Source organism: Bombyx mori, chromosome 8, assembly GCF_030269925.1.
Source record: "Bombyx mori chromosome 8, ASM3026992v2".
NCBI classification, from domain to species: Eukaryota; Metazoa; Arthropoda; class Insecta; order Lepidoptera; family Bombycidae; genus Bombyx; species Bombyx mori.
Genome location: NC_085114.1, coordinates 1,829,195 through 1,844,921, shown reverse-complemented (window position 1 = coordinate 1,844,921; position 15,727 = coordinate 1,829,195). Strand labels below are relative to the sequence as shown.

General features: G+C 37.0%; 1 protein-coding gene and 1 long non-coding RNA gene across 2 annotated transcripts; one reads left to right on the top strand and one right to left on the bottom strand.

Annotated features, from left to right (window-relative positions):
• The first annotated feature begins 2,442 nt into the window (after positions 1-2,442).
• LOC134199226 (uncharacterized) lies at positions 2,443-5,490 on the top strand. The gene is made up of 2 exons (XR_009973610.1): positions 2,443-3,268; positions 4,700-5,490. It is a non-coding gene; the product is annotated as an uncharacterized LOC134199226 (long non-coding RNA).
• Positions 5,491-12,355: 6,865 nt separating this feature from the next.
• Positions 12,356-12,931, bottom strand: LOC101739916 (lipase 1). Its single transcript, XM_021347479.2, has one exon. It carries the CDS (start codon positions 12,929-12,931, stop codon positions 12,356-12,358), a length of 576 nt encoding a protein of 191 aa, XP_021203154.2.
• Between the last annotated feature and the right edge of the window lie 2,796 nt (positions 12,932-15,727).

The window sequence follows — 15,727 nt, the reverse complement described above, 5'->3', positions numbered from 1 at the left end:
AGTTTCCTAAGTGATAGTAAAATAATATTAATTGTAAGTCATAAATTCCAATCAGTCATACAGTTACTATAGTTTAACGAAATATTGGCGTTTGATTGTTAAACAAGGCAGTTGAGACTGTCAAAGTCGCATTAATTACAGACAAAATGACGGAAAATCGCCTTAGATGGTATGGCCATATCATGACCATGAAGTGAAAATCGCATTAAGCTTGCCAGAACAAAAGAGAGGCAGAGGCCGCCCGCAATCGACCTGGTCGTCAAACATCGAAAGACACCTTAAGAAAGCCCAATTGCCAAAACCGACAACCCAGGGCAGATCAACCTGGCGCCTTAGAGTGAGGAGACCCGACCCTAGATAATGGGAACAGGGAAGAAAGAAGAAGAAGGTTGTTAAACTAGGCCTTTCCCAAAGTGGGCGATAACGCCCCCTTGTGGGCGCTGCAGGTCTAAAAGGGGGCGGTAAGACACACAGAAAAAAGATAGGGGCGTTGTGTAGAGGCTCTGGAGGCGATTTGTGATTTCATCTAGGAGGACTCTTAGACACTGTATGAGTTCTCGCTATAGTGGTTTTTAAGTAGATTAAAAAAAGGGAGGCGCTAAAAAATAATTTATTCTCAAAGTGGGCAGTAGACAAAATGAGTTTGGGAACGTTGAACTAGACATAACGGTCCAGCAGTCGAAATCTCCCAGAAGTGGATACAGCAGAAAGTTGACAATAATTTTGACGCTGCTCATGGTGACTAACCCTCTGGTTGCCTAAGCGCTCCTGTATGTCGGAATTCGCAAACCCTCATAATTCCATAGAAGAAACCAGCGCCGTCCGCTAAGTCAATGTTCTTAATGAAAATCTATGGTTAAAAATGAGCTGACATCATTGTTATCCATTGTTAAATAGCTATTTATATGTATCAAATATTTTTATCAGTTCAATTAAAATTTGCCATGTTGTTTTAGAACGTTTCTTCTAATAATTGATTAAGGTAATTACTAACTTCAATTAATAAATAAAATAAATCATCCGGTCTTCTGTAATGCAAACCTGTTTCTTGTTATTCTCTAGTAATATGTATCTACTTTGTATGTATGTTGAAATTGAACATTTTTAGGATATTTTTTTTCTGTCCTAGTCCATCCGTTGCCGCAAAAATTATAAAGTATGCGTATCGTCGAATGTAAAGAATAAAAATAATAAATACCAAAAATAGTCTTAAATCTGTCGTGAAAATCGAAAAAAAACGAAGTTTTCTCCTACAAGTTTAGAAACCAGACAGCGGTACTTGTAATATTCCCAATCATTGCTGTAAATCTATGACGTGTTAGTAGCGTATAAGGTATATTTTAATTTTTAAACAAAACGTTTGATTTTACATCCGCCCAAAAAAAATTATCCTAAAAACTGCCAATCGTAACAAAACAAAAATCTTGATGTGTTCCGATCGACATTCGCGCGACATATGTCTTGAAGTAGGGTAAGTTACCAAATGATTGCTTATTCAATAATTCCTGAAGGTTTATTATTTTCCATCGTTCGAATTGGATTTCGTGACTGCTCCACGAGAAAATAGTACCCACGATTCCGTGTGGCCCGTGTGTATAGTACGCCTTATCACCTGTAACATTCTTGCTGTCCATATCCCACAGTTACTTTAGGTAGGATCTCTTGTGAGTCCGCACGGGTCGGTACCACCATCGTGCCTATTTCTGCCGTGAAGCAGTAATGCGTTTCAGTTTGAAGGGTGGGGCAGCCGTTGTAACTATACTCAGACCTTAGAACTCATATCTCAAAGTGGGTTGCGGCATTTACGTTGTAGATCTCTATGGGCTCCAGTAATCACTTAACACCAGGTGGGTTGTGAGCTCGTCCTCCCATCTAAGCAATAAAAAAAAAACAGTACGTGGGGTTGTAGCAGCGCATCCTCTTATCTTGCTGCAAAGGGTTTTGGACGTCAAACTTCCTTGGGTTATATCTCCCAATATCTCCATTCATCTATCATCTCCATCAACGGCATATCCATTGCAACGTGCCTTAGGAACAAAAGACTCTTCTTGTCTTGATGAAAAGAATTTTCTGTTTTTTTTTGGCGTTTCTTCTACGACATCCTATTTGGACCTATGATTTGAATTTCAAATACCAAAAGATATAAATATCACATTTTATTCGTATTTCTATGTATTTTCATACATTAAGACTAAAGTAATTAGTTAAAATAATTTATTGTTTGATTAGATTCCCGCCATTGCTAATTTACAGCTACTTTGTTGCATACTTTAGATCAGGGGTGGCCAGCTTGATTAAAACGAAGATCTACTGTTTATTGATGTAACACTCTACAATCTACTAATGACATTTCTTGAAATTTAGTGAAACAATGTAGTTCAGTATACAAATAAGTAGTATATTTTCTTTTATTAAAAAGATTTACATAAAAATTAAATCTTCTTCTTCTATCTTCTATATATATAAAAATGAATTGCTGTTCGTTAGTCTCGCTAAAACTCGAGAACGGCTGGACCGATTTGGCTAATTTTGGTCTTGAATTATTTGTAGAAGTCCAGAGAAGGTTTAAAAGGTAGATAAATATGAAAATGCTCGGAATTAAATAAAAATAACAATTTTGTTATTCATTTGATGTGTCCCCCGTCGCCGTCGGACGAATTCCTTTTGTTTGTTTCAAGTTTATTTTATACAAAAGTTTAGGTCTTTTATTTATTAATTGAGGCACTACGAAGTCTGCCCGCTCAACTAGTTATATAATAAAAGAGAACTATTGTGTGGAAGAGAGGATAAATAACGTGACGTAATGGTCATTAATAAATGATACAAGATGAAGACGATGCGTGCAGCAATTGGTGATTACATTGCGTAGTCTGTTCTATGTATTTATTTTTTGTCTTGCCACGATCGACCGGTCGATTGCGATCTACCGTTTGGCCACCCCTGATCTAGACTACCGTTTGGTAGACTAATTCGATATGCCTTAGACGAAGTTTTTGAGAGCTCTATATATGTTTGGCACTTGAATAAGGATTACAGTAGAGGCTAGATTACATTGCCAGAGCTTCCGTAGGGCGATCGAGGCGTCTCTGGCGACGATGACGATGTCTCCGCCTACTCCTCCGCCCATGGACTCCGACCCTGAGCTGCAGGAGGCGCTGGCTCTGTCTGCGAAGGAACAAGCCACAAGAGCTCAGCAATTGGAGGCAGAACAGCGGGCGCTCGATGAAGTTCTACGTCTCTCGCTAATAGACAAATAACAAGACAACTGGTGAGTTCATTCTATTTACATTTTAATAATACGCTTTTATTAGCTTCAGGCTTATGTGTATGTTTGTAACGGAATCTTTGAACACGATTTTGACCCCCTTCCAAACGTCGGATTAACTCGAAATTTGGTATACTCATTAAGAACCGATGACAATTCAATATTAAAAATAAAAAATAGAAGAATGAAATTAAAAAAAAATTAAATTCAACTAAAAAATTAAAAATAAATAGTAGTTTAAATAAACTAACAAAATACGCTTTTATAGAAAATCCAACTAAAAAATATAAAAATTTTTTTTTAATAAATTTGACAAATGATTTTAATGCAAAAAAAGCGTGGGGTGCTTTTCAGGATGTTATCAAAATAACCTATGTTACTCATAATACTCATATCTGTTCATAAAATATCTATAACTACTGATACCATGTTCCCCGCGCTCTTTTTACAATAAAATCATTTTTTTTTTACACTATTTTTAATTCAAATTCATTAAAATTTATTTTCAAATTTTTAGTCGGATTTTCAATAAAAGCGTATTTTGTTAGTTTTTTTAAACTATTATTTATTTACAACTAGCTGTGCCCGTCACTTCGTCCGTGTTCCATTTAACAAAACATTATTTTATTTGAAAATAATATCAGATTTTTTCTAAGATATAACGAGCCTAAGTTACTCCTTATTACATCAGCAACATGCCAATAAAAGTCCCGTCAAAATCGGTCCAGCCATTTCAGAGCTTAAGCGAGCGCCGCATTGATTCCTATCAATCGTGTCTAGAGAAGGCTATCATTCCCTATTCTCTAAGGCAACCTAGACAAGACAGAACCAAGTTTGTCGTGGGTTATGATGTGGATTGGAGGAGCAGTAGTGTGTTGTGGCTTTTATATTTATGGCATAGACGTTCTAACGAGCTCACGGGTTCATTTGGTGTTTTTACCGGAACTCACAGACATTACAGCCTGAATGTTCACCCACCTTGAGGCATAGACAGTCACCCTTCAAACCGGAAAGCATTAATAATCCCGACAGAAATGAGGAGTTTGGTGATACCTACACGTCCGAGATTACACGGTCTAAAACCAGTGAAAACCTAGCTAATATCAAGGAAATTGAATAAATACAAACTACACATATTGGGAACGGCGATGCACCGAGCAATAAGCATTCGCTACGTAGAAGATCTTCACTTTGTCGTCTGCTTTAAATAAACTATGTAGTTTATACGAAACGACAAATCCTGGCTTTGTCTCGAATGACTTCGTCGGTGGCTACTTCTATCTATGGAAAGGAGGTGGAGACACTGTATTTACTTGAATCGCCCCTGACATGGGTGAATGCTCACCACCATACTGGTCTGACCTTCGTCAGCCTTCGAATGCAATAAAGGAGGTTTAAAATAAGTAAATTTTGGAAATTTCGTTTTTTTTTCAGAAAAGATCTCACCATCCGTGCGTCCAAACCAAATGAAGACTTATTCCTACTAAGTTTTATTGTTATATTACATAATAATATACGCTAAATTATTAGCATAATAGTAAAACTGTAATAATATAATATGATATAATCTAGTTTTTTAAGTAATTTGACTTGTACGGTTGTATGAAAAATAGTTTCATCAAGGGGTGCGATTGATCATTTGTTTTAAGTAATTATATCTTGACTAGATATTGAAAATTTAAATTCCGTGTAAAATACAATTTTAAGGTAATGTTTTTACAAGATATATACATACATAACTTTTTTTTTTGAGTTTTGATAGGTAGGCCCAGACGTGGGCGAAGAACGAAATTATTTTATTGTAAAAAAAAGCGTGGGGTGCATGGTATCAGTACCTAGTTATAAATATTTTATGAATAGAAGGGCTATTTTAATAATATCCTAAAAAGCACTCCACGCTTTTTTTACAATAAAATCATTTTTTCTTACACCATTTTTAATTCAAATTTATTAAAATTTATTTTCTATTTTTTAGTTGGATATTCTATAAAAGCGTAATTTGTTAGTTTTTTTTAAACTATTATTTATTAATAAATGAAATAAGGTGTTTTGGACAAAAAACTGAAGACGAGATATTTTTCTTAAAACAGACTGATAATCCACTCCACGGTAGTTATATCATATATAATTGACATCTTGTATTTTTATTTTACAGTAATGGTTACTATTTATTAATATGAATTTGTTCTACATTTATTACGTTAATAAAATTGTTATATTCACTCTTTGTTAACTTTAGATTGATCCGAGCGACAGTTGTTAATAGGAAAAAGTTTTTTTTTTTTTTATCAACAATTTTCGATTATCGATCTTTTTTTTTGAACAAAACTTAACATTTGCCGACTGTCCCGCGTATCGTGCTACATTTGACGGACTATTCGCTCACATCGCGCCATAGATGCACTCGCAATATGAACATCTATTTTCTTCAAAGAAACTTTTGTTTCTAGTTTTATTTGGGGATGCAACTTTTCGAGGATTGAAATGACTGTAAACTATTAAAACGAATCGCGAAAATATTTAGCTGATATTTTAAAAATTCTGAACAATGACGTCGCTTCCCGAGACTTGAGTTAGTGGCTTCGAATGTAATATGAATGTTAATAGTGAACAAAACTGTATGACAACAACTCAGTCAATCTGTTATTGTAACTTTTATTATTATATTCTTTCGCTATCTGTGTGCTGATAGCCTAAGGTGATGTCCCAGCTACGCCTGGACGGGGAAGCAAGCCGACGGGCTCTAGCTGAAAGAATTTGCTAATTTTTTTTTAACACCTGGCAATCACAATTTACGGATAACCGGCCACGGCGGGTAACGGACCTGGTTATGTCGGACTGCAGCGATCCTCGGAAGAACAAGAGGACGCGGACCAAACTCCTCGCTCTCTTCTAATTGATCCTAGAAGTGCTAAACACTAGCCCTAGCAAGAGCAGTGCTTCGCAGAAAGCACCACCGGATCAGAATCACGACCCACTGAGAAGATCCGGCGAGAAACTCAGTGGACTTTATTATGATTTACATTTCACTGAGGATGTCAATGGTATTTATTATTCGAAGCCAATACAATACCGATAAATTATATAATAATGTTAAATTATAACAACTTTTATCGGCGTTTATATATATATATATATGTATAATACATTTCGACACAGTACTACAGTTTTCGTGGTCATCGGACGCCCGAGAATGTGATGTCCGTCTACGTTTGAATATTGTTACGGGTTCGGGATAAATAAGGGAAGAAATAAAGGAATTATAAGGAACACCTTATAATTCGTTCTTCCGCTTCGCTTCAAGTGATCCGTTTGCTGTTTCCCTTCTAGTCGATCCGATTACAAACTGCCTTCGTGTAATCTCTGCAACGCTTTTATAGTCGACAATACATCTCTACAATTATCGAGAACATTCCCATTAGGGCGAGTAGTTTCGATATGTGTTTCCGCTATTTTATAATTCTCGAGCGTTCTCGATGTCACTAGTACTTTTGATATTCGTTTCTGCTATCCTATGACAGATGGCGTTACCCTTACCCGCGTAACAATATTAAATACCCGTCAATTTTTGTAAAAAAATGATTTCTCGACACTCATTGTAGTTTTCGCGCAGAAAGAACCAATAGTATCTTGAGGTCTGGAAGTTTGAATCGGGTTTTCATTTCCACGATAATAGGATCGCTGGTATCAGAAAAGCGCCAAACATCTTCTGTTTTAATGTTAGAGTATTGTCTGAATTCAGCGCCTTGCATACCACACGAGCAATTAGCTTTTCTTCAGCGAGTATGTAATTCTATTTACTTTTAGTATTTTTTTAAGAAATAATTAAAAATAGGTATTATTTAATGTTTGTTCGACTAAGCTCTAGTACTGTTAATAATCGTCAGAGATCTCTGTAGTGAAATTTTATTTAGACGAAATACGCAACTTCCAGTTGTATTTTTAAAGATTGTTGTTAAGAGTACCGTGTCTTGCGGTTCTGTTTGCTTAGTGCGAGCGTTATATTTTACAAATTTGTATGGAGTTTGAAGTCGTCATGGCCTAAAGGATAAGACGTCCGGTGCATTCGTATGAAGCGATGCACCGGTGTTCGAATCCCGCAGGCGGGTACCAATTTTTCTAATGAAATACGTACTCAACAAATGTTCACGATTGACTTCCACGGTGAAGGAATAACATCGTGCAATAAAAATCAAACCCGCAAAATTATAATTTGCGTAATTACTGGTGGTAAGACCTCTTGTGAGTCCGCACGGGTAGGTACCACCGCCCCGCCTATTTCTGTCGTGAAGCAGTAATGCGTTTCGGTTTGAAGGGTGGGGAAGCCGTTGTGACTATAGAATAGATTATTAGATATATTAGAACTATATCTCAAGGTGTGTGGCGCATTTACGTTGTAGATGTCTATGAGCTCCAGTAACCACTTAACATCAGGTGGGCTGTGAGCTCGTCCACACATCTAAGAAATAAAAAAGTTTGCCTACGTTTACCGCTAGGGGCGCTGTTCCAACTCCATACAAGTTTGAGTTAACTTTTACGCTATCGACAACGTTAAAAAACTCGCACTAAGTACACAGACACAACGTCAGTCTTATGATCAAACGAGCTGGTGACCTGTCCGACTGGGTGCGCTCAGATGTATTTGTTTTTTTTTGTCACAAATAAGTTGGTACTGAAATTGATGAAGCTAAATTATAGAAAATTAAAAGATTCGCTTTCTTCTGTTTTAAACAAAATCATCGTCTATGAAGTTGATGTATATATAATACGAAAGCAGTTAAAAAGAAAGAAATGCATTTATTTAGTTTGAGTTGAAATATATATAGCAATAGTTATTATGGCCGATTACTAAGTAAGTGAACATTTTTACTGCGAGATAATTAATAAAACTTTTTCGTTAGTTGAGAATCACATAGAGAAATTGATTACAGAGCCATCTAGCAATTTTTATTGGAAACAAAAATACGAGCTACATTTTTAACTAACAAAAAAACATTGCTTCTTTTTTGTCTTCCGCGAACAATAATGCCAACGGTAAATAACATTAAATAATTTAAAAAAAAAATGTCCGAAACATTATGAAAAAAACGGAACTGATTTTATTTAACGGTAGGGAAACATTATGCTGGATTTAACTGGATTTTAATCTTAGGCTGGATTACTAATAACTTTAGATTATTATTGTCAATTCCAATTAAACTATATACCAGTATTGGTAAACGTTACATAAATTATGAAAACAAATACATTAAATAGACATAATATTACAATTTTAAAAGGGTGACTAATTAATTAATTTCTAGTTGCGTATAAAATTTATGGGTATTGTTCAAATTGTTTTATCAATTAAGCGTAACTCACATACTTTCGTCGTTATAGAAGATTCAAATTATATATTATTATGAAAATTTTTTGGTTAAAAATTTTCGATGTATCTACCACCAAGTCTTCGTAGTTCACGTACTAAAAATGACCTGCCCCAATTAGATGCCTTAATGGCATAAATATTAGACATGCGTGTGTATAGACGCTGACGCTAGATATGTATCCACGTAATTAAATAAATAAATAAATATTTACTAACAATCACGCCACGTTAACTGGTCCCGTGATAAGTTCGTAAAGAACTTGTGTTACAGGTACCAGATAACGGATATAAATGTAAGATTTTAATTATACACATACATATATTTAATAGACATCCATAACCCTGGAAAAGACATTTATATTTATCATACAAATATCTTCCTTTGGCGGGATTCGCACCCGCGATCCCCTTGTGTAGTGACCATGTCACTTACCACTACACCAGACGGCCGTTAATTGTATATTTATTGTTAGGAGGCCACGCACCGTCTCGCGTGAGGATTCACTTAACACGTAAACTTTTTTTTCCTACCTATTCTAGTAAGTAACCTTGAGGGGTTATTCTAAATTCACCGATCTAGTAGGTGAGCTCACGGGGCTCAAACCGGAGTGTTGCTAACACTGGCCCTAGCAAGAGCCGTGCTTCGCAGAATCTACCACCGGATCGGAAAGGCGACCCACTGAGAAGATCCGGCGAGAAACTCAGTGGGCTGCGTCTATGGGTTAATTTACTAGGACGGTGACCGCTGCTTGAGGTCACGATGACTGCATTAGGCGCTTTGAAAAGGCCCATATGCGACTGTTCTAGACAGAACAGAACAGTGTGCTTAGTGCGAGTTTTTTAACGTTCTCGATAGCGTAAAAGTTAGCTCATATTTGTACGGGATGGGATCGTTTGCCTACGTTTGCCGCTAGGGACGCTGTTCCAACTGCATACAAAATTGGTTTAACTTTTACGCTATCGAGAACGTTAAAAAACTCGCACTAAGCATACCGAACAGAACAGAAATAGACGTAGTGCACCACATAGGACACCGGTGACCTACACGGCAGTCAAGGTGTTAACTTAACCCAAAAAATATTCGCCCAAGATAAACGAATAAAATTCTTTTTTTTTTTATTGCTTAGATGGGTGGACGAGCTTACAGCCCACCTGGTGTTAAGTGGTTACTGGAGCCCATAGACACCTACAACGTAAATGCGCCACCCACCTCGAGATATAAGTTCTAAGGTCTCAAGTAAGTTAAAATCACAAATACAATACATTCACAATAACAAAATTATTTTGTAAAAGGTAAGCGATGTCTAGCTAGCTAGATTTACAGAAGACGTTGCAAGTATTGAAGACGGCTTAAGTTTTAAATGACATATGTCATTTTTCTTATTATAATAATAAAATGTCATAATTTTTTTTTCCTCTATCAAAAACAAATTGCGTGAATACGTATCTATTGGCACGTAACTACTGTATACATTAGACTATTTGTAACTAACTGATGATACTGTAATTGTTTGTAAAATGTACAATTTTACTGTGTTTTTCTTCTATATATGTCCATAATGTTATAATGTAATATTCCATAATGATTATTCCAATAAAATTATTTACTTTGAATATTTTATTTTGGTTTTATTTGTCGGTGCCTCAATAGTGGCCATAAGTTAAGTGGATCTTGTAAATGGTAATGTCCATTAGAAGACTTATGTTGAGTTTTATTCACATTGAAGACTAGCCTTTCGGTTTCAGAAAATACCAGTTTAAGGCACGTACTGGTAGGCAGGGGCTTGGCTCTGCCCCAGGCATTGCTGAAGTCCACGGGCGACGGTAACCACGCACTATCAGGTGGGCCGTATGATTGTCGGCCTACAAGGGCAATACAAAAAATTAACTAGTCCAATTGGGAGTCAGTTTGAAGAGTGAATGTAACACTACTTTTACCTATTAATTTCGCGATTTATTTTCTTAAGACTATTCTATACGTTTCGATTACCTTTTTTTCCTGCTTCAGCTGGTAACCTAAGCTGGGTTATGCCAGCGTAACCGCACGAGTTGATTGCCAAGTTCAGTAGCTGTCAGGGGATTCTCTATTGCCTTCAAATGAATACAAACATATGACTCATCTGATGCTTTAGGGCAGGGGCTCCCAAACTTATTTTGTCTACTGCCTACTTTAAGAATAAATTATTTTTTAGCGCCCCCATTTTTTCACTTACTTAAAAACCACTATAGCGGTAGTTCAGTCGGTGTCTAAGAGTCCCCCTAGATGAAATTACAAATCGCCTCCCAAGCCTCTACACAACGCCCCCATTTTCTTTCTGGGTCTCTTACCGCCCCCTTTTAGGCCTGCAGCGCCCGCAAAGGGGCGTTATCGCCCACTTCGGGAAAGGCTGCTTTAGGTTATCAAAAATACGCCATACGAAATGATTTCTGCTCCAAGCAAAGAGCTCTGCCTCACTGGTGCGTGTCACGGTCGTAAAAAGAGACCACACTAAATTCCAAAGAATAATGAAAGTAACAGACCGTTATATCAGTTTCAACATTAACCCTTTGAGTGCGAACTATCGATAGATCGACTCTATTAATGCGTATAAAGTGCGGAGCGTCGGAATACCGACTATTACGCAGTTTGATTTTAAGTATTAGATATCAACCTGTACGGACGTGTTTTAGCACGCTCATGTACTTAAGAGATTTTTAATAACTTAATAACATTTATAAATAACCATTTAAAACCTATTTTGCTGTGAATTTAGCATTGATTTTTGTATTTTTTTTATAATGTACTTTATTCAAAAATCCTTTTGCAACTTCTGCAAAATATGTGAAAATAAGCTAAGCACTAAAAGGGTTAAATTCAAACAACGGGGATTGTTTTGAAAATAAATGAACACTCACAGTTTTATCTATGTATTTAAAATTTAATTTTCGTTACCTATATACAAATTACAACATTCACTATTACAATAAAGTATTAGTTTCGTTACTATATTTACAGACGTAATACACTTTAGAAGCGTTATTTCATTTAGTCAAGTTAAAAAAATTCACGACAAAAATTTTGGAATAATCGAGAAAAATCACGAACAATAATAATTCAACAACGGTATTTTAATAGCAAACGGGGATTCAAACCGAATTTCAATTTTATTTTACAGAGTGGCAACATTAACTGTTTGAGGTTATACTTCTTTTTGCGTTTCGTTTTTCAATAGATGACGCCATGATCAACGAAAACATAAGCTGGAATTGACCGATAAATTAATAATTTAATGCGTTTTAATGTTACCAGGTATGTAGAATTGTGAAAAGTCATTTAAAATACATTTGGTAGTAAAATTTGAACGATACCGAATGAACCGTACTACGTACCAACTTATGGCTTCGTCAAACAGAACGCGTACTTAGCGCCGCGTTTTAACGTCGCGCTCTTTTATGTCACACCAATGGATTAGATGAGTCTAACGCTCCTTGACGCAACGCACTCGCCAAATCCTAGTGCCTTTCGATAGCAGTGTGAAAATTTAAAAGTATTAAGAAATCGAGTGATTCAGATGTGACATTGTATAAGCATGGGTATTTTCTAACTATTTCTATCAATTTTTCGGACATTATCTAGTATATACACTAGTATACACATTCACTCGGACGCTAAAATAAAATTTGTAAAAAATTACAACGCCTGACGTCAAAGCACCCTAACGCCGCGAGAGAGCGCTGCGTACTTAAGGCCCTAGTGTTATTAGGGGTCGAATCTTTTCATTGTACTCGGGGTAAGTGGATAAGAGCACAAAGAATACGGCGCTTCCTTGGGAATGGCTTATGACACTCAGTCGATTTTGTTGGGTCTTGTTCAGTATGTAATCGATTTGGGCGGGCAGATCGTACACGCCGACTTCGTGGTACGAAAAATTCCAGTAGGCCGCGACGTCTATATCTGCGTTCAGCGTCACGTGGTCGCGGGAGTATTCATTCCCCCTCATGTTCCCGGCCCACACGTCATACCCGGCTTTGGCCACGGATACCAACATAGATGTGTTCCCTCGGACTATGAACGTGCGTGAGGAATCTCCGAATCCGTGCATAAAAAAAATCGGCCTGGTTTTGTTGCCCGGTATATTGAACAGGGTGAGTATGTAACCGTCTTTTGTTGTGATCCTGTGAGCAACGCAATCGTATCCGAGGGCTTCAGCTATTGATGAAAAGCTTGGTACGGTCCCGGACGAGTCTTCCGTGGCTACACCGCGCTTAAATGTTAGGAATACGAGAGCACTTATTAATTTTAATGTTTTGAACGACATTATTGTTGAATCTTGAACGGCTTAGTGAAAATTTTAGTGTCGAATTGGCCATAATATATACGCATAAATATTATTATAGTCGCGAGGAGCTGTGAGATAAGATCCTGAATTTAAATTTTTTATCAGAATTGTCACAGTTTCGAAGGTGACATTGTCTTATTATTTTCTGAACTAGTCGAGGGTCGCGATTTCACTTGCGCCTTTTAAAATATATTTTTTGTAATTCAAGTAAAGTCACCGATATATGTTAACTAACAAAAAATACAAATTCGAATAGGTATAGTTTATTCAAAATCGAAACAAGATAAAATTTTACCAAATACAAAAACCGTAAAAACTACATAAACAGTAACTTTACTTTTTTTTCCTACCTATTCTAGTAACCTCGAGGGGTTATTCTAGATTCGCAGAATTAGTAGGTGAGCTCACGGGGCTCAAACCTGACGATGTTACTAACAGGAACCCTAGCAAGAGCAGTGCTTCTTTTAATCTTTTAATTCTTAAGAAAATAATGACCCTCCACGGTATCTCTGTTTTCCAGTACTGTTGCATTGAACGTATCTCTCTCTGTCTCGGGCGTCTCCACATTGTAATTCTTTCCTCAACTGGTATCAAGCAAAATCCCTCTTAATTACACTTATGATTACGAATTAACTTGGTCTACTTGATGGTATATAGTACTCGATGTGTACTAACTGAAATTGTCTGCCAGAGGTAAGATGAATTGTAAGTATTACTGGTGGTAGGATCTCTTGTGAGTCCGCGCGGGTAGGTACCACCACTCTGTCTATTTCTGCCGTGAAGCAGTAATGCGTTTCGGCAGCCGTTGTTACTATAATTGAGACCTTAGAACTTATATCTCAAGGTGGGTGGCGCATTTACGTTGTAGATCTCTATGGGCGCCAGTAATCACTTAACATCAGGTGGAGTGTGAGCTCGTCCATCCATCTAAGCAATAAAAACAAAAATATTGTTGGCAGACTACTTCTCACAGTGTTTGTGAGTACTATAACACCTTTAGCTTCTGGCGGGTTCGTCGTTACCACAATAGAAGTTAAGGTCCAGTTTTTAAAAACACTTGTGACGATGGGCAGATCTTTTGACCACAGTTTTCCATTCTTGCTTCCAATGTCCAGCTAGCTACTGATCGGCCAAGAAGTGAACGAGTTAATGTTAGTTTCCTAAGTGATAGTAAAATAATATTAATTGTAAGTCATAAATTCCAATCAGTCATTCAGTTACTAGCTTAACGAAATATTGTCGTTTGGTTGTTAAACTAGACATTAAAGTCGCATCAATCACGGACAAAATGACGGAAAATTGCCTTAGATGGTATGGCCATATCATGAGACGGGACGAAGACCATGTAATGAAAATCGCATTAAGCTTGCCCGAACAAAAGAGAGGTAGAAGCCGCCCGCCATCGACCTGGTCGTCAAACATCGAAAGAGACTTTAAGAAAGTCTCATTGCCAAAACCGACAACACAGGACAGATCAACCTGGCGCCGTAGAGTGAGGAGACCCGACCCCAGATAATGGGAACAAGGACGGAAGAAGAAGAAGAAGAAGGTTGTTAAACTAGGCCAGCCTTTCCCAAAGTGGGCGATAACGCCCCTTGTGGGCGCTGCAGGCCTAAAGGGGGACGGTAAGACATCCAGAAAAAAAATAGGGGCGTTGTGTAGAGGCTTGGGAGGTGATTTGTGATTTCATATAGGAGGACTCTTAGACACCGTATGAGTTCTGGCTATAGTGGTTTTTAAGTAGGTTAAAAAAGGGAGGCGCTAAAAAATAATTTATTCTCAAAGTGGGCAGTAGACAAAATGAGTTTGGGAACCCCTGAACAAGACATAACGGTCCAGCAGTCGAAATCTCCCAGAAGTGGACACAGCAGAAAGTTGACAATTATTTTGACGCTGCTCATGGTGACTAACCCTCTGGTTGCCTAAGCGCTCCTGTATGTCGGAATTCGCAAACCCTCATAATTCCATAGAAGATACCAGCGCCGTCCGCTAAGTCAATGTTCTTGGTGAAAATCTATGGGTAAAAATGAGCTGACATCATTGTTATCCGTTGTTAAATAGCTATTTATATGTATCAAATATTTTTATCAGTTCAATTAAAATTTGCCATGTTGTTTTAGAACGTTTCTTCTAATAATTGATTACGGTAATTACTAACTTCAATTAATAAATAAAATAAATCAGCCGGTCTTCTGTAATGCAAACCTGTTTCTTGTTATTCTCTAGTAATATCTACTAATTGTATGTATGTTGAAATTGAACATTTTTAGGATATTTTTTTCTGTCCTAGTCCATTCGTGGCCGGAAAAATACCAAAGTATGCGTATCGTCGAATGTAAAGAATAAAAATAATAAATACCAAAAATAGTCTGAAATCTGTCGTGTAAAATCGAAAAAAAACGAAGTTTTCTCCTACAAGTTTAGAAACCAGACAGCGGTACTTGTAATATTTCCAATCATTGCTGTAAATCTATGACGTGTTAGTAGCGTATAAGGTATATTTTCATTTTTAAACAAAACGTTTGATTTTACATCCGCCCAAAAAAATTATCCTAAAAACTGCCAATCGTAACAAAACAAAAATCTTGATGTGTTCCGATCGACATTCACGCGACATATGTCTTGAAGTAGGGTAACGCCCACTAAGTTACCAAATGATTGCTTATTCAATAATTCCTGAAGGTTTATTATTTTCCATCGTTCGAATTGGATTTCGTGACTGCTCCACGAGAAAATAGTACCCACCACGATTCCGTGTGGCCCGTGTGTATAGTA